The sequence below is a fragment of the Nicrophorus vespilloides genome, unplaced genomic scaffold (assembly GCF_001412225.1).
Source record: "Nicrophorus vespilloides isolate i.1.1-1 unplaced genomic scaffold, Nicve_v1.0, whole genome shotgun sequence".
In the NCBI taxonomy this organism is placed as follows: domain Eukaryota; kingdom Metazoa; phylum Arthropoda; class Insecta; order Coleoptera; family Silphidae; genus Nicrophorus; species Nicrophorus vespilloides.
In genome coordinates, this window is record NW_017096684.1 from 148528 (window position 1) to 170212 (window position 21685).

The window sequence follows — 21685 nt, forward strand, 5'->3', positions numbered from 1 at the left end:
ACTTCATTTCATTCAACATTTAAGATTATCGTTGAACGTTTCTTTAATAAGTATAATATTGAACACATATTTCTAAGTATTTCGTGTAAAATGTACGTTGTGTATATATTCCGATTCCCTCATTGACAAAAATTTCATTATTTACCAAAGTTCTAAGCATTGACCTCCTCAGCGAATTTGGAACGTCATTGTTGATATTCAATGTTATAATAAAATATTCCAGTATTTAGGGAATTAATGCAAATCTTTACAATCTGTAATTTCATTAATTAGTAATTAATTTTTAGAATAAAGAAAAAAAAACTTAAATGAACATCTGATCATTTCATTTCTTCCTGGAATAAAACATAAATAAAGTTTATTTAATTTATCATAATTTTGTTCTGTTTTCATCCAGGATACAGTATTTTCAGTAATGCATACGTTTCATAAATCCAATCATAAGTTTTCTGTAAATAATTTCGTGTTGTTTTATCCTTTTTCACCGTATTTGAACTCGACCAGTAATATCATTCAATCTCTGCATGCTTGCAATTTCAATTTGTTTTTATCGAATATTATTTCCTGTATTTGTAAACTAAATTAATATTTCAAAATTTCTGAAATACTTAATTTAGAATATTTTAATTATAAGTTTATTGATTATTTCAATTGCTGCATTTTCAATAGCCATTTAATAATAATCAAATATTTAACCATTTAACTACGGCTGTCGTTAATAGACGACGAAACAAAACTTTTGTGAGATACGGTTGTTGTCTATTGCCCATTTTTATTTAATTCATAATTAATGACATTTTATAATATTTTATAACGTGTTTTAATAACTACATTTATTTATATCCACATTTTATTTTCGAATGTAGATGTAGTAGTAATATTTCATTTAGTGCTATCTACCTGCATTTTTTTATAAAATTTCTTAAAAATAATTGCTTTGAAAATTACTATTAGAAATGTGGTGAAATTTTACAAAAACATGGAAGTCTGCAGCTTGACTGGAATAACAAAGTATGGAAACCATTAATCGTTTAGCTGCAGTAACTTTCATTGAAAGGCATTCATTAGTTAATATTCTATCTACTGAAAGTAGTTAAAATGACAAAGAATTTGCCATGATAAAAAAAGGAAAATATGTTACAACTTGGTCTCCCGAGTGTAAAATAAGACTTTGTATAAAGGAGTGTTAGAAAATTTATCGCAAATAATACATTTTTAAAAACCTGACATAAAAATGTTAAAATTATTCATAATTCCGATGTAGTTTATCAATTAACAATAAAATATGTTTTTGATGATAATATTGTGTTATTTATATTTACAGAGTTTTGAAATGTAATGTCTTTCACAATGTAAATAAATATATAAAACATTTCAATAATATCTTTTTGCGTTATACATCCAGTTTTGTGAATATATTTCAGTAGTTAAACATAACAAAATAATATTAAAATAAATATTGTATTAGTAAAAATATTTCTTAATAATTATACTTTGAAGTATCAAATAACCAATTTATGCATATAACTATTAATGTATATATGAAAGCAACTGTGAAATCAATTATAAATTCCTAAATAAGAAGTATACCAATGATAAATAATTGTAGATTAAGATGATTAGCTAACACAATACATAATGTTAATTCATAACTTAAATCTTGAGCTTAATACATAATACACTCGGTCCTCTTTTATGCATACTCTTTTTATGCGGGTTTGAAGTTATGCGGTTTTTATTTCAAGAAGCATAATACACTCGTCCTCTTTTTATGCGGTTTTGAAGTTATGCGNNNTGCTGACTATCTCTTCTAGTGATGAAAGTGATTTCGAACCAGTTCGCAAATTATGCCTAACACTCTAATATAGCGACGATAATTCTAAAGAAAAAAATGTGAAGAAAGATTAACTTTCATAAAAATTTTCAGTATTTTTTTTGTAAATTTTTTTTGTATAAAACTAGAAGGAATATGTTTTTTTTTTTTTTTTAATTTTTATTGTTCATTCACAACCTGCCATCTCGGGCTATAAGTTGAATGTTTTGGAATATGTTAAGATTATATTTTTCTGAAATTTAATAAACTTGTCTATGATTGTTAACGTTTTTATAAAATTATATAAATATTTCAGAAAGAATATAGTAAGACTAATTATTTTTCTAAAATTTAATTAACCTTTTTTATGCGATTTTCGGTATATTGTAACTCATTGATTTAGTTTTATGCGGTTTTTTAAAATATAGAACCTACCCTTTATTTTTATACGTGTGTCTAGTCCTTTTTTGTGCGATTTATTTTTATGCGTTTTCCTGTGGAACCAAGAACCAAGTGTATTTAATATTTCAAAAAATAATAGTGATCACGAAATTCCTATTTAATAAAATTTTAATTAAAAAAAAAACTACTATGATCGGGATTTTGGTCAGATTGTCTGACTTTATAAGAAATAGGGGCAATACGATTTTCAGACAGCGGTTCTTCATGAACTGAAGGATACTATTTCACCCATAGAAAATAATGCTTCCTGTCTTCTGACTTTACTTCCTACCTTATTTACTATTAAGTGAATGTGCGAATTTTCAACTTGAATCTAACTAATGTATGTATTTTCTTTTGTCATTTAATACATTTTAATAGGTTAGGAACTAATAATTAATTTGGATAAAACAAAAATTCAGAATTACTAATGAATAAATATTAAATTTTTTGTTGTATGTCACAAATGAAAAATCTTGGATTTTAAAATCCAACTGGAGACATAATTTATAAATTGAAACAAGGGGTCAAAAATATATATTTTAATGCTGGGCGTATTAACTTAAAGTTAAACCATTGAACTAGTGGGTTTGCAAGAAAGTAATTTTACAAATAGATACCGGACATTTCCTCTAGACATTCGATAGATGTCACTTTTTGTTGCAGTTCTATTAAGATTTTCGCATATTCATACATATTCTACATATTTTTAAAATTAGGTTGTAATTTTTGTTAATTAACTTCTAATTTTTTTCACATAATCATAATGTTATTCAGATATGCCTTTATTAATTTATAGACTGCTTTAAAACTATTAATGCAAGCCTCAGTATAAATGCAAAAAATAATCCATTTCATAAAATTAAACATTTTCATTAATTGTATATTTTGTGAAAGTTAAATACAATCTATATGAAGACAGTTCAGTGCGAGTACGCCAATCCAATCTATGCTTATTGTTCTGTGTTCGTCCTGTATATGGTAATCGCTGTACTGTATACATTTCCCAAATCCAATCGCACGTTCCGCAAATGCTTTGCTGCTGTATACTTCTTTTACATAGTATTTGAACTCTAATAAGAATTCCATTCGAACTGCATACTTGCAGTTTTATTTTACTTGTTTCGAATACTGTTTGTTGCATTTACAAAATGCACAATGCATTTATACAATCATACATTACAACATATATACAATTTGAGGTATCTCTTAATTAGAGTTAATTTGCATTGTAAATATAGATTCATATTTTGAATACCTTATATTAACTTGGCTAGCTTATAAACTATGTTGACTATAGATAAAGAACTCAATGAATGATAATAATAATATAGGTTTTTCAAATGTAAAAATAGGAATTTACTTAATTATTTTTATGTTATTTTAATTAAAATGATATAATGATATAAGTAAATAAATGTACATACGTATCATTTATTATTACATATTACCAACGCTATGATATACATCAATACTTCGCTTAGTGCAGCTTTGATAAATTTATAGATTCATTATAGTCCATTTTGAAAATATCAAAAAAAAAACTATATTATAATTAAGAAAAATAAATACTGAAATATAGTACAGACAATTATTTTTGTTTATACAAATGATCGTTTTTTCTCTTTAACATAGATTAGTTTATTCGTTGTTATTTTATAGCTTGATACTCGTACATCCAGCAATTTAACTAAACTTGTTATATTGCGTTAGCCAAGTTTGGGTTGCATATAAATGCACGTTCACTTCATTAAAACTTGCAGGTAGAGTATAGCTCATTAACATTCCACAAATACGTTAATTAATTTAATAAGTTATACAACTACTTAACATATTCCAATTTAAATTCCTGTTATATTTGGTATTATTTCATAAATAAATTACAGTCGTCACAAATTATCCTAATCCTTTATAAAGAGTGAAAGGTGGCAACAATGTACATCATGAAGTTGGCAAGAAACGCTTAGATCAGAAGAGTTAAGCATGAAGAACAGTATTAAGTATAGAAGTGTAAGCATTGTGTAAGCATTATTTAAGATGTAATTAATAAAGGCCTTCTTAATACTCCAATACGATTATTGGCATTACAGTTGCTAGTAAAGCAGATATTCGAAATAGCACAACTCCAACCTTTTGGTTATTACTAATTACTTCTGATACGATATTTCGTATTTTAATTTATTGATTTATTTTCAACAATGAAGTTAACGAAGTTAATGGAACAATTATAATTAATTTACTGATAAAATTATTATTAACATATGAACCGATATTAATGAAATATATAAAAATACAAAAAGTAAACACTTTTTTTTTCCATAGGATTTTCCATCCCCTATATTATATAATCATTGAATATTAATTTATTTCTGTAAAAAATAGACATTTTCATGTAATTACAATAATCAACCCAACAAAGGACTATTGATGAAAGGTCTTTCTGACCGCGTTTGTTATAAAAATATATTATTTTAAGTATATAATAGTTAATTATTGCAAAGCATCTTTAAAAATGCAATGAAGTACTTTATTTAAGAAAGATACGATATTTTATTTATAGCTGTTTTCTTTGTATATACATTCCTTTTTTTCTTTTATGGCTGTTGCGAAACTGCCTCCATCATCTTTATTATCGTACATCAAGAGGAATGAGTGCACACATAACGCACCTACAAAGAAAATCAAGTGTTTAGTGCAAACTAAAAATAGAAGAAAAATTGTGTAAATATTTCTGCAAACTACATGATACATAAAATCTATCGATAAAAGAAATATGTCAACCAAATCTAGCATATTTGTATAAAAATAAGTGATTTTTTTTGCGTTGTAAGAAAACGAATATTCCTTTGCTTCTATAAGGGCATCATGCACTGTTGCAGCATTTCATATTTTCCTTAGCAAAACTATTCTCTTAGCATTTTACCTACTTCTTGGAATGAAGTGTTCCGTTAGTGTTTAGACTGAATTCTTTGAAAGTTGTTTTTACATAGGAAATATTATTGGCAATTCTTTTGTGCACTAGCTTGAATGTCGGGACGTGAAAGTTATTAAAAAACCAATTTTCTCGTTGCGTTGTATAACATGTTTTGTAAGTAAAATACGGACTAGGAGGATGCGAATTTACCTTTAAGATGTGTTGAATTTAGCAAAAATAATTTTCCTCTCCTTGCAATAGATTACGTGAGTAGAAACGAATTATTGCCTTCATAAATATATTTGTTACCAAAAAACAATATATAAAAAAACAAGTAAAACAAAAATGAAATATGTACGGGGCGCGCCGAAATACATGCCGCCATAAATCGTCGAAACAAAGTTTCAGTTTTTCGAGGTGTGTTTATGAACGTTTAATTCTAACCCAGCTGGAGGTTTTTCCTTTTATTCCATTGTATATATGGTTTTGTTTGGAACTTAAGATATTTTACTATGTTTCAACTATTTTTATTATCACTTGAGACATTTATATTATAAATAAAATATATACAGTGGAACCTCGCTTAACGAGTTTAATCCGTCCAAAAATTTCCTCGCTTGTTATGCGAGCTTCCACTGTATTTAAGAAGTTAGTAGTTCCACCATCATAGATTTAAATGGAAAGTCAATTTAATTACATTAAGTATATACAAAAAGTAAATTACATTTTTTAGGTAATCATGACTTGGATTTTCTACTCTGTATTCATTCGAATTGATTTCTTTAGTTTTCGACTTGTCTTAATGATCCGTTCCGATTGAAACTTCAGTTTCCTCAACATTATATATTTTTTTAAATTGTATATAACATTAAACATTTTTAAGTTCTTATATTCAACTTCTAAATTTAGTCGTGAAAAAAGTATTGATTTCTATTGATTAAACTTATTACTACATCTTAAATACAATTGTTTTCTAATATCCGAAGCATCAAATTTAGAGATTATTAATATCAATTAATCGCAATACTGAATATGAATATCAGAATTGAGAAGAATATGTTGATATATTTAGTTCACAATTTCAAATGTTTAGTCAACTGGAATAAATAAATTCCATATAATAGTAAGAAAATTACTTAAATAGTTTTATCAAAAATAAAAATTTTAATACCAGGACAGAAAGTGCTATGGTCAATATTCCTTTGCAGCATTTGAATTTTTGTTTTATTTTTATTATTGTATTTAAGTTTCATTTTGTATTTTTATAGTTGCAATAAATGTTATTATTATTAATACCAATTAATATAATATATATTTATTTTAACTAAAATAATCTGTGAACGTCAGAAATATTCATTCGTTATTATTTCTCAGAACCACGCAAATATACTATCAATATATTGCAAATATTGGTAAACCTCGTTTTACGCCGATTCACAATAACTGTGAAATAACGCTTATTAATTGCTGATTTTACACAATTTTTTAGAACAAAACTCTATAGTTTATGAGGATTCTAATCGCGACGGCTTTTGTAGGAATCCCGGTGTTAAACGACGTTTACCTGTACAGTGGAACGAGCATAGTCCGTTCCAAAATTTCTGGATTTTTACTAGAATAGTGAAATAATTTTCCCCATATAAACAAATGTAATATAACTTAATTTTTTTGTTTTGATAAATATCATTATTGTCATATAAATATATATGTATCAGTTGTCTGCATGGAAAATTACTTTGATGAATTAAAAAAATTTTTAGCAACTTTGTTTGGGGTTGATGTTTCGTTTTCTGATTTGTCCTTTTTGGCATATTTCTATTGTAGTCAAGTTTGTTTTGCTTCTCGGATGAATGCTCTTTGCCATTTCGCGTGTCGTTGGTTGGATGTTGCCATGGTTGCGAGTCTAATGCAATCCTGTTTATTATACAATGGCGAATGCGCCGGGTTACTGTCCACATATCCCCCGATTTACACGGTATATAGGTTCCTAAGAAAAACGTCTAAATCGAAATTGTAACTTTCTGAATATAAAACCGTGTAAATCGAAAAGTAATGCATTTGATAATAGAAAACTTCTAAAAAGATGTTGCGTTTAAACCGAGTGATATCGATATTTTCAAAATTTATTTTAATTTATTTTTTTAAACCGTATAATAACGAGGGATACGTGTATTTTTAAGTTGACAACCACAGTTAAATAAGTTTGAAGAAAATCTTTTAAGAAATAGTACAATTTATAAAATCAAGAATTGCAAGTCTTAAACTGAATTTAGTTTTATTATAATTAATACTAAGATTTAAATGTAAACAATTAAAGTATTACAACTGTTTAATTGTTTATCTTAATTTTATTTATTTAAAAATATAATGTACGTAATATATTGTATGCATTTTCTTAAGTTTTGGTTTCCAACAACTTCCGCATAGTTCAGCCCCGCAATGTATTATTGACTATTGCACGTGACTAAAATAATCACCTATGATGTGAACGTGTCTCGGAATGTTTGACCCCAGATTCTCCACAAGCGATAAGTTGTTGTTAGTTTATGACACAATAAATTAATAGACTTTTCTTATCTTTCTATATATAAGACTACACAAGTTGCTCAACTTTTTGTTTATATATTAAATATTTGTTAACAGGAAAAATATCTAAGTGATGATTATATTTAACAATTTAATAATTGTTATTAAAGAAATATGCTGAATTATAAATAGCCATTAGATTAAATTGATATTGTAATATGTAACCTAAAATTATGTTTAATAACTCAGCACCTATATTGTAATTAACTGTGGTAAATATACATGTCAGTGATATTATATATTGGAATATTAAACATCAATTTCACATGTTACAATTGATTAATATTTGGAAGTTACGACAGGTTAGGTAATGTTTACATTAATTATTGAAGTTAAAGGTAGAATATACGAGTATACAATATTAGTTTAGAAAGAGAATTCTTAATACTCTTGTTTTATTTTTAAAAAACTGAGTCTAATAAAATATAATAGTAATTATATAAATACAATAAAACCTCGCTCAACGAGCATAATCCGTTCCAAAATTTAACAATATTTTTGTCATAAAAGATTTTGTATCAAAATGTTTATATTTTTAATCAAATAAATAATGTATTCTTATATTTTAAGTCTAGGTTTTTTAATTGGAAATCCCGGTTTTCGAATTATATAAACTTCTTAAAAAGCCAGTTTTCATAAACAGGGACTTAAAAACCGACAAACCCTAATAAATATTGCTTTACTCTATTATTTTTTTTAAGTTTTCGCCTCAATTTGAATATATTTGGTTAATTTTATAATTAAAAGTTTTACAAATTATTGCTATAGAAATAAATATATTGCGTTCATGAGAGGATCATCGTGCGTGCGTTCACCGCACTGAATCATTTATCATTTTTTTGCCAATAAAAAGCAAGACATGAATATCAAACAGTATTATATACATTATTTAGTAACTCTTGGTTGTAGTACATACATCATAGCATGCAAACACAGCCTTTCTACGTGACATGTATTTCTGTTTTCTTCGCTTAAAAATTGCCATAGAAAGCAGTGCAGAAGAAACATCTTCTAATGTAACACCAAATATTAAGTTTGTTCTTATTGTTTATTCAATCTATTTAATAAAACTATAGTTTTAATTAAATTTATTTTTTTAAACAAATAATTTTTTGGTTATTTAAAACAATATTTAGGTAATAAGAGAATAATCAAGAATAATATAATTTATTTATTTTACTATTTACAACAAGATACATAAATTATAATTTCAATGACTACTTGCGGTCAGCAACAACAGATGATAATCGTTGATCTTTCTCGAGGCGCCACATTTTCTGCGGTCAGTTAGGGCTACGAATTATGATACTAAATATCAACAAGACCATACCCAATAGATACCAACGACTCTCCAGTTTCATGCACAGATGTTGACAATATACTAAAATATACAGTTAGTACAAAAATATTTAACAACTCTTCCTGTTTTGTTTAATTACAAACATGTATGTTTATTATTAATTAACTAATTACATTATTTGCATCTTCTAGATTCAAATAAAAATAACAATAAATGTGTATTGTAATCTCTTCTTAATTATCGAGAGAAAAGAAAAGTAGATCAGAAATATAAGAAATCATATAAAATCCCATCAATATACCGCAAAAATTCATTTAAAATTCACATTATAATGCAATAGTTCGTTAAGAGCATATTTGTATCTTGTGATTCCGTATAGTATTGTATATTATCATTACAGCCCAATATGCTACAACCATATATTTAAATTACCTGACTCATATGTACATAATTAACAATTTTACCCTAAAGTTGTTTAGATAATTCTTGTACCACATATATATATATATTTATAGTGAAAATCATTTTGAATACGGGAATGGGTTAGTTTAGTACGGGAAAGTAAAGAAAAGTGAATATAAATTTTGCATTTAACCTGGTACTCTGGGTTTAATTCGGCTAGCAGGAACAAGTTAATGGTCTCTGGAGTCCCAGTCTCCAGCAACAGGAGTTGTTCAAACTCCCCTCGAGACCCGTGGCAAACTTTACATGTGTTTTTCGCCAGTTCGAAAACATCTCCCAGCTGCAGGAGGGGGTGTTAAATCTGGGTATCTACGGAGGCAGCGGTCGTGGAGAAGTGTCTGTTTCGGTTATTAATATGTAAAGTAGGGTAGCATCGAGCGAGTGTTCTGATCATCTGTTTCCAGTGGCTAATTTTTGGCATTTTTCATTTACAGGGGTACATTTCGACACGTCGAGTACAAGCTTAGTGAATGAGATTACAACGGCAATTAAAGTATACGCGTACGGTGTGGAGGATTACACGAACGATCCCAGGAATCTGGGCCGATCACTGAATACCCAGCTGTCATGTGAAGGGGTTGGCGCCGCCCGTTGGGACACTGGGGATCGTTTCTTCCGGTACCTCAAGAACGTGAGCGTCGAGGCGGATGCGGGCAAACCGAATGTCGAGTTTACACAAGACGGCGTCTTACGTGCGGCAGAGCTGAAGATCATGAACTTACGACCTGGAGTCAGCAAGCAACTTGTGTGGGAGGAGGTGAGTTTAACTATGGTGTCAAATGTTGCAATCGCGCCATTAGTGTCCTGTTTTGTAACACGAATTACAGTCGGAAGTTTTCCTAAGATTAGAGCTAAATACAAACAAATTTCAACTAATACCTCCTCAATTAAATGTAATGAAACTTCTTATATATTTCATATATTAGCATTGCTGATTTTTTTATATCTATTTAAATATATTTAAGAAATTATGTTATTTATCGATTGTTATAGCTAATCTACAATTGTCGCAAATTCCATATGAATATCTAGTTACTAAACTAGGTTGGATTAAACTTTCTGATTAAATAAGTTACTGTACCAATAGTTAAAAATACAATGCTTTTACAATATTCTACATATTTTAATATTGACGTAAGACAGTACCATATGCAATACCTGCTGTTAGTTCTGATTCAATGTTATCGTACAACATCAAAAATAATAGTAATTTATATAACATGTATGTCTCATATTATGATTAGTATGAACACATAAAAACGTATCTATAATCAAATATTTCCTGACTAGTATTTGATATAAAAGACTGGAAACTTCATGAAACAAACACATAAATTATACTTTTTTAATCATTAATAGTTACATTAATTTTTTAAAATATCGAAAATCATTAGGATTTAAAGCACATTAAAACAAATAATTGCCATAGGTTAATCAATTTTCAAACTAACAAACTTCGGTATAAAGAAGCAATTTATTATAAATTTCATCATTATTTTTTTTTTGCATAATTGAACAAAACTCCATCAATATTATATGTATGCATATTAAAAGTATTATTATAATTAATAAAATATAAAACGAATTATACTATACGAATTATATTATACTTCAACATAAGTAAAATGTAATTAATATTTTTTCTAACTTTAAACTTTCTTTGAGTAGTTCTAACTAAGGGTTTCAGATATTAAAAGTTGATGGATTAAATACTACATCATAATTTTACTATAAATGTATAATTATTAACATTAATTATAATGAATAGGGCTGACAGAATGAAACATAAATGTTTTTTTTATGTCGTATAATTTTATTCATAATCTGTTCATCAATGTGAACATTGAGTAAATTTATGATAGTTACCATTATGATGATTTGATTTTAATTTGTTGGTTGGCTGTCATCTTGTAGGTTAACTTCAGTAGTATATTGATGTTCTGCGATTCCACTATTTCATTTGACTGTGACACTGCTACTGTCCTTAACACTGTCATTGTCCATGAACTTGGCTGAAGGTCCATATGCTGAACGTCATTCATTTGACTGTCCATCTGTGATGAACGATGGCCATATTGCTGCAAGCACCGAGAGGGCTCACAAAGGGCCTGGCTTGACCAGGATACGAACCGGCACCCACTAAATCGTGGGTAGGGCGACTTAAGCATTCGGCTATTAATCGCCCTAACATAAATGTTATAGAAAAAAAATAACATCTAACATCATTAATTTAATGTTATATATGAGCTGAAAATAATAATTGTATGTACATTATTTTAAACTTCACTTTATAATAGGATTGCAGCAACTGTAAACTGAATAATCCTAGGATTTGTTATTTAATTAGCTGGACACAATAACTTCTATACGCTTTACATGAATGCCATTTTCTATATTTATTCGAGATCAATGATGCAATTCACTGAAAGACCATTATTCCATACTATTGTGCATTTAAAACTTTACGAGTTAGTGTGTTTACTGAATGGATATATACATTCAATAAACATGCATATCATATAATTGAAATATTATTCCGTAATTTTCTATAAATAATGTATATACATTTTATCAATTTTAGAATTATATTTTCCATAATTATTATTAATAATAATAACATTTATTGCAACAATAAAAAATACAAAAGAAAACCTTAATACAATAATAAAATCTTAACATAAACAAAACAAAACTCATTAGTTTAATATACTTCTAGAATCCATATTTGAAATAATACATCTAACTCACAAACAGACTTAAACTTTACTCGTTATAGCTTGAAGCACAAATATCGTGTAACAGAAGTAGACATGGTCAGGCCAATGAACAAACGCAAACAGAAGAGGTGAGGTATGTTTTGGTTAAGTATTTTAATGAAAAATGTTTGCTATTTAGTTATATTATGTAACATCTAGAATAGTTACAGAATTGTGTTAATAGTTGTTTTTAATTTCTACTCAAAAAACATCCAGAATTAAATAAACGATGACAAGATTATTTGCTATATTTTTTTTGTCGTGTCTCAAGTATATAAGTATTATAAGCACATAAAATTACATTTTATTTAAATTTGTTATTGGTATTTCAATTCATTAGTGTAATCTTTACAAAAAATATTCAAATTCAAAAATATATAAAGGTTGAATCCAATAATACCAAAAAAATCTTATTGGACCATCAGATAGAAACGGCCGACAGCGTTTTTATCTCCTTAGCGAGCGTAAAAAGTTAGTCTGGGAAGATCTAGAGATTCGATTGATAAAAGGCATATTCCTTACAATAGGTTATCTCCGAGTAGCGAGAAAAAGACCCTTATTTAACGTGTAGATCATTGGTGTAAAATATGAGATCGTAAAATTGCTTTTTATTGTTCGGTTATTTCACATATTATATTTTTTATTTGTATACATTCAGTTGAGTTAATAATTATACAAGTTTATTTTTTATATTTATATACTATATCATTCAATGGACTTTTAAACAGGGGTAAAATACTTAAGAATATCCATGAAAAATATTAGAATATATTCACATGAATATATATTGGGGTAAAAATTGAATGTATTTCTTTAAGTTTTTTTTATCAAAATAGCAAAAAAAACTACTAATAAACGAATTGACAGTGAGGAATATCATTTGTAGTACGTACAGAGCGCTAAACGAAACAGCGTTATAAGTCATTTTAATAGATAGGAAACAGGAACATTAAAAAAAACTTTAATTTTTAAGTTGTATATATAATAATTTGCATTATAATATATGTTTTATATAACACAAACATTTGCACACAGAAATATTAAATTTTATTTTTGTGATGAAGGTCCTGGTTCTTCTGATATTTTTCATATTATATTATATATATTAAGCAAATGTTGATAGTAGGCGATCGCACCCAAAACTCCTCTTTTTACTTTTGTACTCCTGTCATAACTTGGATCATTCACTTCAATTTGATTAATGATTTCGATTATCGTTTCTAAACTTTTTCGAAATAAATCTGTAGCAAGTTCTTTTGGTTCATCGTCTTCAGAATCACTATTTTCTCGTCCTTCAATTCCTTGTTCTACCAGTTCTTGCAGGTCGTCATTGGTAAGGCCCTCACCAGAAACCTGCAGTAACTCCTTAATAATCTTCTCATCTACATCTCAAACAAGCATAGATTCTGTGGAAGCACAACGGTACGTGTTCGGCAATAATCGTATTATATACGAATTAATGAAATGGCGCTATGGGTTTTGAGCTTTTATACAAACCGCGTTATAGTAAATCAACGTTAACCGAGGCAGCGCTAAAAGAAATCTTACTGTAGGTCCAATATGGTGTATGTGGCTTTCAATATTTTTTCATGATCCATAACGATGCATTCATAATAAAATGAATTAATTTTACATGTTTCAATAATGTCTAATTTATATATAATTTTATTACATTTAATTAATATAATATATATTCTTTCAAACGTTAAAGAAAATAAGTGACTTTTATTATTACAACATGAATTACAACTTGAATAATAATAATATACAATTTGTCACATTTTTCTATTTAATAAGTTTTTACAAATTAAATTTATTTTAGATATCTACTAAAAATAAATATATAATAATTATATCAATATATATTTTCTATGTAATCTTCCAATCTATTTTCGTTAATTCCATTTAATATACAAAACTATTTTATTAGAATTTATTTTTACTTTTCTAAAATAAAATTTAGTTTGTTTTGAAATGCTTAAAATAGACTATAGTGAATAATTTCAAGAAAATTATGCCCATAACAATTTATCTACATTTATGTACCTAGAAAATAAGGAACTAAGAATTCAGTATTTAAGAAAGATGTTATTTCTGTTGTCTCAAAGTCGTGGTATGAGAAACAATGCAATATCTAATCATGAGTTTTAAAATTATCGTGTTATATAAAGTATACTTGCGGTAAACGTGAAATAGTGTATAGTGAACATTTTCTATTGCTTATGAATTTTGTCGATTGAATTGTGAAGGGAATTGTAAGTTTCTGAGCACCGTCCCACCGGTGGAGTTGCTGTAAATAGAATCAGATCTCTTATGGGGATTATATACACACTCGATACTACTAGTATTAGTTTTCAATATTTCTTCAATATTTCCTTGAGGAAACGTTCGTACGAGTCTAGCGCTTATGGGAACGTGATGAAAATCCCCGAACTGAACATTGATTTCTCTTCCACGTTATTCGTCTCATCTGCCGGGAGAGTATACATTGATTAGTTTACAGTCTTCTTTTCTTATTATTTTTTGTTTGTGCTGCCTCTTTCATACGTTGTATTATAAAAGCACTGCAGACGAATTACGCGACCCTCAAATATGAGCTCAGAGAAAAAAAATGACGGTGGTAAAATAAATACAAGAGCGGAGACGCAGAATTTTCACATATTTCACTTTACAGCGGCAAAACCAGACTTTATTTTTGCCTGGCTCATACACACGCGACATAATAAAACCATACATTTTCATAATATTTTAGAGTTTTCAAAAATATTATAATTTAAATGCAAGAAACATTCCTCTATAGAGATTTTTTAATTATGCCCATAACAATTTATCTCGTATGTAATTAAGGACATGAATATTATGTAGTAACTAATAATAAAATTATATATTAAGTTTTAAAACGTAGTGTGGTATATAAAATGTGTTAAGTAATGTATTTGCTCATTACACTAATCGAGCAGCTTTATTTTATTCCTGTGTTTTTAATATAATATCATATAATAATATAAACCTAGCTTTCCTGCAATCAAGGTTGTTTGTAGCATTTTTAAGTAATTAAATTACAGGACGCGTTTTTAATGTTAATTAAAACAGTAGAGTTTTAGTTAGATATTATTAGGAAATTTCATCGTAGATAGTCTCAAATAATACTTACAGCAAAACTTTGTTGTACGGATTTGAATTGAACAAAGAAATTATTTTATTGTTCTTCATTAGTCAGGTTTCAAATATTGCGGAATATTGCTGCATATCTACGACCCTAGGCGCATCAAGCATAGAGGCACCAAAGGTAACAGTATTGTTTTCTTGATGGAAGGGTACACAAATTATATATTTGTCCCCATGTGCAAGATTTCCTTACTGAATATTTATGAATTATTATTATTATCTAAATATTGATTGATTCGATGTTTGAGTTTCTAATCCGCTATCCTTAATCCGCTATTGGTTGTACTTACTGAAACTATTCCCAACTAAGCAATACATTTCTCAAGAATTAATTACATATAATACTTTATTAATATATTATCTGATGCAAAGTAGCTAAGAATATTAATTTTGAATGAAAAAAATCCATAGAATAACTTATTTTTAATTATTATTAATATTTTTAATTCAGATTTCAATTTAGATTCATTAATATGTTTTGATTTTATGTACTATTTACTTATTATTTGCTTCTTCTTACATATTTTGCAGTGTCTAATGAATAAATAAACACAGAATAAAATTAAAACAATTTTCAATTAATTTCAAGTGTAGGTCGTAATTAAAGGACGACCGATTTGCTCACGATTAAGTCCGAGTAAACACCGGAACATATTGAGTGGGAGCCTCCCTTCAAACGTGGTATGAGAGTACGTTAGATAAATAAGGGTGTAATAAATTTCAAGTTAGATCTGGATAGAGACCACCTATCAGTTTTAATGAAGGTCCCAGCGGAAAGGGAAAATTCACAATTAATTCCACTTAATTGAATCCGGATCGGACAGTTTTAAATTAAATACTATATTATATTCATACACTGACATTTTGGATCCAGGGTGACCGCCTTGACGTCAATGAAGGCTACGATAACATCTACGTCTTCGTCAAAAAAGTCACGGTGATCCTAGATGTGCGTCATAATAATCTCCATTGATATCATGATGATGTCTATCAGGAATCCGGTATTAGAAATTGACGCAAAAATTCCGGTATTCAGTCAAGTATTATGTATTATGTTAGAAAATATTAACGATTAAAAGTAATTAATAAATTGAGCAAGAAGGAACCGTTTGCAATAAGTGTATGATTATTTAAGTAAAGTTGCACCAATAAGTGTAGAACCGGAAGGACGTTTTCGAGTAAAATGAGTGAGTTTAATAATAGTTACGATAAATTTGTTAAGTTACATACTTAGTTTGCAGTGTATTGTTTGTTGTTTGTATAGTTTATTAATTTAAGAAATATATTAGTATGTTTTCCGTTTTACTTGTTGTCTTTTATAGCGTACATAATAATAAGAATCTATTTATAATTTGTTTTTCTGTATTACCAATTGATTTTTTGGCCTGGCATATGGACCTTCAGCCATGTCATTGGACAATGACAGTGTTAAGGATAGTAGCAATTTCACAGTCAAAGGTAATAGTGGAATCGCAGAGCATCAATATACTACTGAATTTAACCTACAAGACGTCAGCCAACCGACAAATTAAAATAAAAACATCATCATAATGGTAAACTATCTACCGGCAAAGATTTCAACCGCGTTCTTAAATTTACTCAATGTTCACATTGATGAACAGATTGAGCATAAAATTATACAATATAAAAAAATATTTGAATCTTAATTCTGGAAAAAACTTTGCATGTACTTAAAAACTATAAATTGTATACAATTTACAAGCGGGAGTTAAGCTAAGCGAAAATAAATGACGCTTATAAATTACCGTTGTAAATCTTTTAACCCATTAGTTCATTTACACTAATTAAACTTTAAGATATCAACGCAACTGAAGAAAGGCAAACTCGCAAAATACATTAATCATTTCTACACATTATTTTTAATTGATCGTGAAAAGGGAACGTATCAATGATATGTTTAATTATTTGTAAATTCAGAAATAATGTTGCATATTGAAATGTAAATGTAAATATCTACCATTAAACTGACAAAATAATCTTTTGTAATTGGCCTAATGTTCGGCTCGGGATTGTTTCCCAATCGAACCGAAATAAAATTACACAAATATCATGATTTAATTATATGCGCATTCGGAAATACACAAATTGGAATCACTGCATGTTATGGAAGAGCGATTTACTACAATTAATTTTATAATGGTGATAATTTCAATGATCAACGTTACAATTACAATTATTTTAAATTTTAGTATCGCTCGTATAGTAAAAATTATATCAAAAACAGAGGTTATACTATTTTACAAATCATTTTAAAAATCAATTTATTTTAATGAGTTTAGTGTACTTGCTGTGTTTCGAATCAATTTAAACAGTTATTACAGAGCAAATAATTTGATGCATTTGGTGCGTATCATGAATTTCTTATTAATTCAATCCGTTCATGTTTGTGTTCCTTTGTCCTGCGAACAGCGCTGATAGTGATCGATAAATTGCAGAAACCCATTGAAAGACACAACAAGCAGAATTCGTAAATTTTCATCTCAAAATTAATGCTTCCTGTCACAAACAGGACAATACTATTTAACTTTACTCCTTATCCCTGGATACCCGTTTAATTCAAACATTCACCAACATCAATATATTACATAAATGGAAAGAGCTTTACAATACAAATTTATGCTTAGGTGTTTTTACTCAATAAAATATTTTATGGAAAAATATAAGTATAATATTTCATAACAATAAAAAATATTTTATATAAACTTGACAAAAAAAATATGTCTCATGTATTCTAATTATGTGTTCTAATTATGTGTGAACAATTATAGGAACTTGAAATTATACAGTGTAGAAGCATTAATTATGTATTTAAAAAATTTCTTAATATTGGTATACATGGCAGTTGTTGTTTAAAAAAGCTACTATGGTCGAAAGTATAAACCTTATGAAGCTTAAATTTGAAGACGCTACATTGTTTGTTTGACCCCTCTCTCAGTGAGTTTGTTTAAAGGTCTCAGTCCAACCAATGTCAAAGCCGAGTTAGATTCTACTCTGGAGCCTAGACGAACATTACAGTGGTTCTGAAAATTTGGACATGAGAAAGCTGAAAGCAAGCGTCGTGAGGATGTTTATCGTGATGGCCAAAATTAATGAGTTAAAATTCGAATCGCTTCTTCACGTACCTTATTCGTCAGATTTACCACTCGTATTATTTTCTCTTTTAAAACTTAAAGAAATGGCTTGGTGTTATAAGATTTACCAACAATAAAGAGGTAGACTCTGCGGTTGCTGGCTATTTTGAAGAAATCAACGGTTTTCACTATCAACATTGAAGCTACTGAACATCAATTTGAAAAGTGTATCGAGCAAAAAGGAGACTATGTTGAAAAACAAAGATATTTTTTTCCAATTTTTTGTGTGTTTTCTTTGTTAGATTAGGTACTTCTAGGACTACTGTCGTACCTGATTTCAAATTTGTATATTATTGGTGAAATAATCTTATAGCTGCAAAGATACAATAAATAATTGATGAATTTACTTATAATAGAACTAGACACGTCAGAAACTACATAATATGAATATAATAATATAAATATAATAAATTATTCCTAATAATCTTGAAGGAACAACAGTTTAAAATATATTTTATTATAATACCTAAGACACAATTTGACGCAACTGTGAAAATAAAATCTTTTATAAAATATTTTTTTTTCTTCTTCAACATCAAAGTAAGAAAAGCGTGTAAGAAATTTAAATAATGTTTGCAGATCGGGGTGTGGAAGTCATGGCAGCGGGAAGGTTTGGACATAAAAGACATAGTATGGCCTGGGAACAGCCACACGCCTCCGCAAGGTGTACCCGAGAAATTCCACTTAAAAATCACTTTTCTGGAGGAACCACCGTACATCAACTTGGCCCCACCGGATCCAGTCACAGGAAAATGCTCGATGGATCGTGGCGTTTTATGCAGGATTGCCACAGATGCCGAAATCACCGAGTGAGTAGAAACATCCTGTTATTCTCGACATTTATCATATGTGAAATTGGAAATAAATGTGCCTTCACATTAATTTGTAATAAAACACGTATGCATAGATATAATTTATTTAAATCGCATTTATAAAATATAGATTTGCAATAAATATATCTATAATTTATTCGACATTATATTTAATTTTATTGCAAATTACATACGATTTATACACATATTGCTTGAATGTAATAAATCAAGAGTCTGTTAAATAAACAATTACATTTTTCATAAAATTTCATATTCAAAATTTTATATATTTATCAAATTTGTTGCAATGTAAGAAAATATAATATTATTAGCATTAAAATAGTGCAATTTTAAATATTTATAAAAGCTAAATGCCGCCCACTTGTCATTAATGCACAATATTGAGGTATAATCGATCAGTAAATATTATATTGTATTGGCAAGTATGTGATTTTAAGTAAGAAGGAAAATTCTAAATTTTTGCCAAACTATTTTATTTTTTTAATGCTTTTCTGCAATCTCGATTGTTCTATGACGATCGAATCCATAATGGCCTTGATATGGGTTTCATCAACGCCGTTGCGCATTTTTCAATGTAAAATCACCAGAATAAAATATGGAAAACCAATTTTGACCTTTCTTTCATATACATAATTACTTGTGTGCTTGCAATGCATTCTTGCCTTTTCGGAAATAATATAATAAAATATGTCTGAAATGCCCGTCTTGCTCTTCCATTTTTAATTGGGATAAAAAACAAAACTAAAGCGATACAATTTTTACTAAATTAAAGGTGGAAGTCCAAGCAACAAGAAAACAATATTTAGGTGCTTTGAGCACGTTGACAAAACAAAAGAATGTGGTAAGACAAATGATGGACAAAATCCGCAATCACTTAGTTATATATTTCATCAATCTGTCTGATATAGATAATAAGCTGAATTGGTGGCTTTGATAATATAAAAATAAAATGTTGGTCAATGTTTTGACCAATAAATATGTTTAAATAAAAATATAAAATGAATCCTTGAAGTATTGCTCTACTGACCAACCTTCATATAGGTTTATTCATCCACGTTCATACAGGTACACACACGCAGAGAACACTTACGTGTTATCAAATCTGCTAGGCAGATTCTTTGGTTTATATCTGATTAGTCTAAGACGCTGGTTACTTGTATTTGCTGACTCCGAGGCAAGTAGGTTTGGGTGTACTTCCCTATGGTAATATTACAGGCTTTTGCGATAACCTCTCTCACAGTATTTATGTTAGCAGGGTTATGGATTTCATTGTTAGAAATGTTCTAAGGAACATTGGTGATTTGTCTCAGTGTTTTGGACTGGAATTGCTTTATAAATTCAATACTCGACCTATAGGCAGATTCCAAACGCTGGATGCTATAGGTCCATATTAGCTTGATCACTTTATAAATAATTCAATGGAGCAGTGAGACTTCTTGCCCATGAGCCAGCACAGATTTCCCATTCTCAATGTCAATTGCCTCCTCTTTTTCTTGATATGAGATTTTCATTCGTGGATATTTTATATTCTTATAAGAAAAGTTTTCTACATACAATACATATGCATCACAAAATTGGCAACAGTTAATGATTGGATACATAAATATTAAATATTGATAATAATAACTATTATTGCAACAGTCATACAAAAGAAAATATTTATAAATTTCAATCATAAAAAAAAGCAATGGGCTTTTGCGTTCTTTGTAAAAACCTTCTTGTAAGTGTCTATTGACTTATACTTTTTATTGTCATTTTTTTAGTCTTTTTTATGTCTCATTTATCGGCAATGTAAGCCGGTAATGAAAGTTAATTTGATTTGTACCATAAATCTCGAGACGACCTGTATAGAATTCCCTCGCCTTTCGCCACTTAGCGTTGGGCGAACTTCCAATCGATGCAATTTATTGTAAAATAATGTGCCCATGTTCGTACCACATCAATCTCATTTAAAAGCGTACTTTCAGACTTTTATATGCCATTTATTTTCAATTAATTTAAAACAATTATTAGAAGTAACTTTGGTTATAATTTCTATATTCGTATTACTGTGTAACTTGAAACATTTTGATTAATACTATTTCTTTAATATAATTGTTTTATACCTTGTATATTAATAATAATAAAACAAAACAAAAAAAAAGTATTTATATAATCATAAACAAGTATAAAATAGTTAAGTGTTATAAAATGCTATTGACCATAGGTCTTCTCGACCTTAAATTATTAAGGTTTTGATTGTTATTGTTCTAATAATTAC

At 28.3% G+C, this 21685-nt stretch overlaps 1 protein-coding gene across 2 annotated transcripts in view; it reads left to right on the forward strand.

Moving 5' to 3' along the window:
* Positions 1 to 19401, forward strand: part of LOC108557899 (glutamate receptor ionotropic, NMDA 2B-like) — a gene marked incomplete at its 3' end in the record, with an annotated part of 154584 nt that extends 135183 nt beyond the window's left edge. For both annotated transcript variants that reach the window (XM_017914610.1, XM_017914611.1), the window contains 2 exon segments: positions 9951 to 10273; positions 19172 to 19401. In XM_017914610.1, the coding sequence (XP_017770099.1) occupies positions 9951 to 10273; positions 19172 to 19401 (553 nt within the window).
* Positions 19402 to 21685: the final 2284 nt, after the last annotated feature.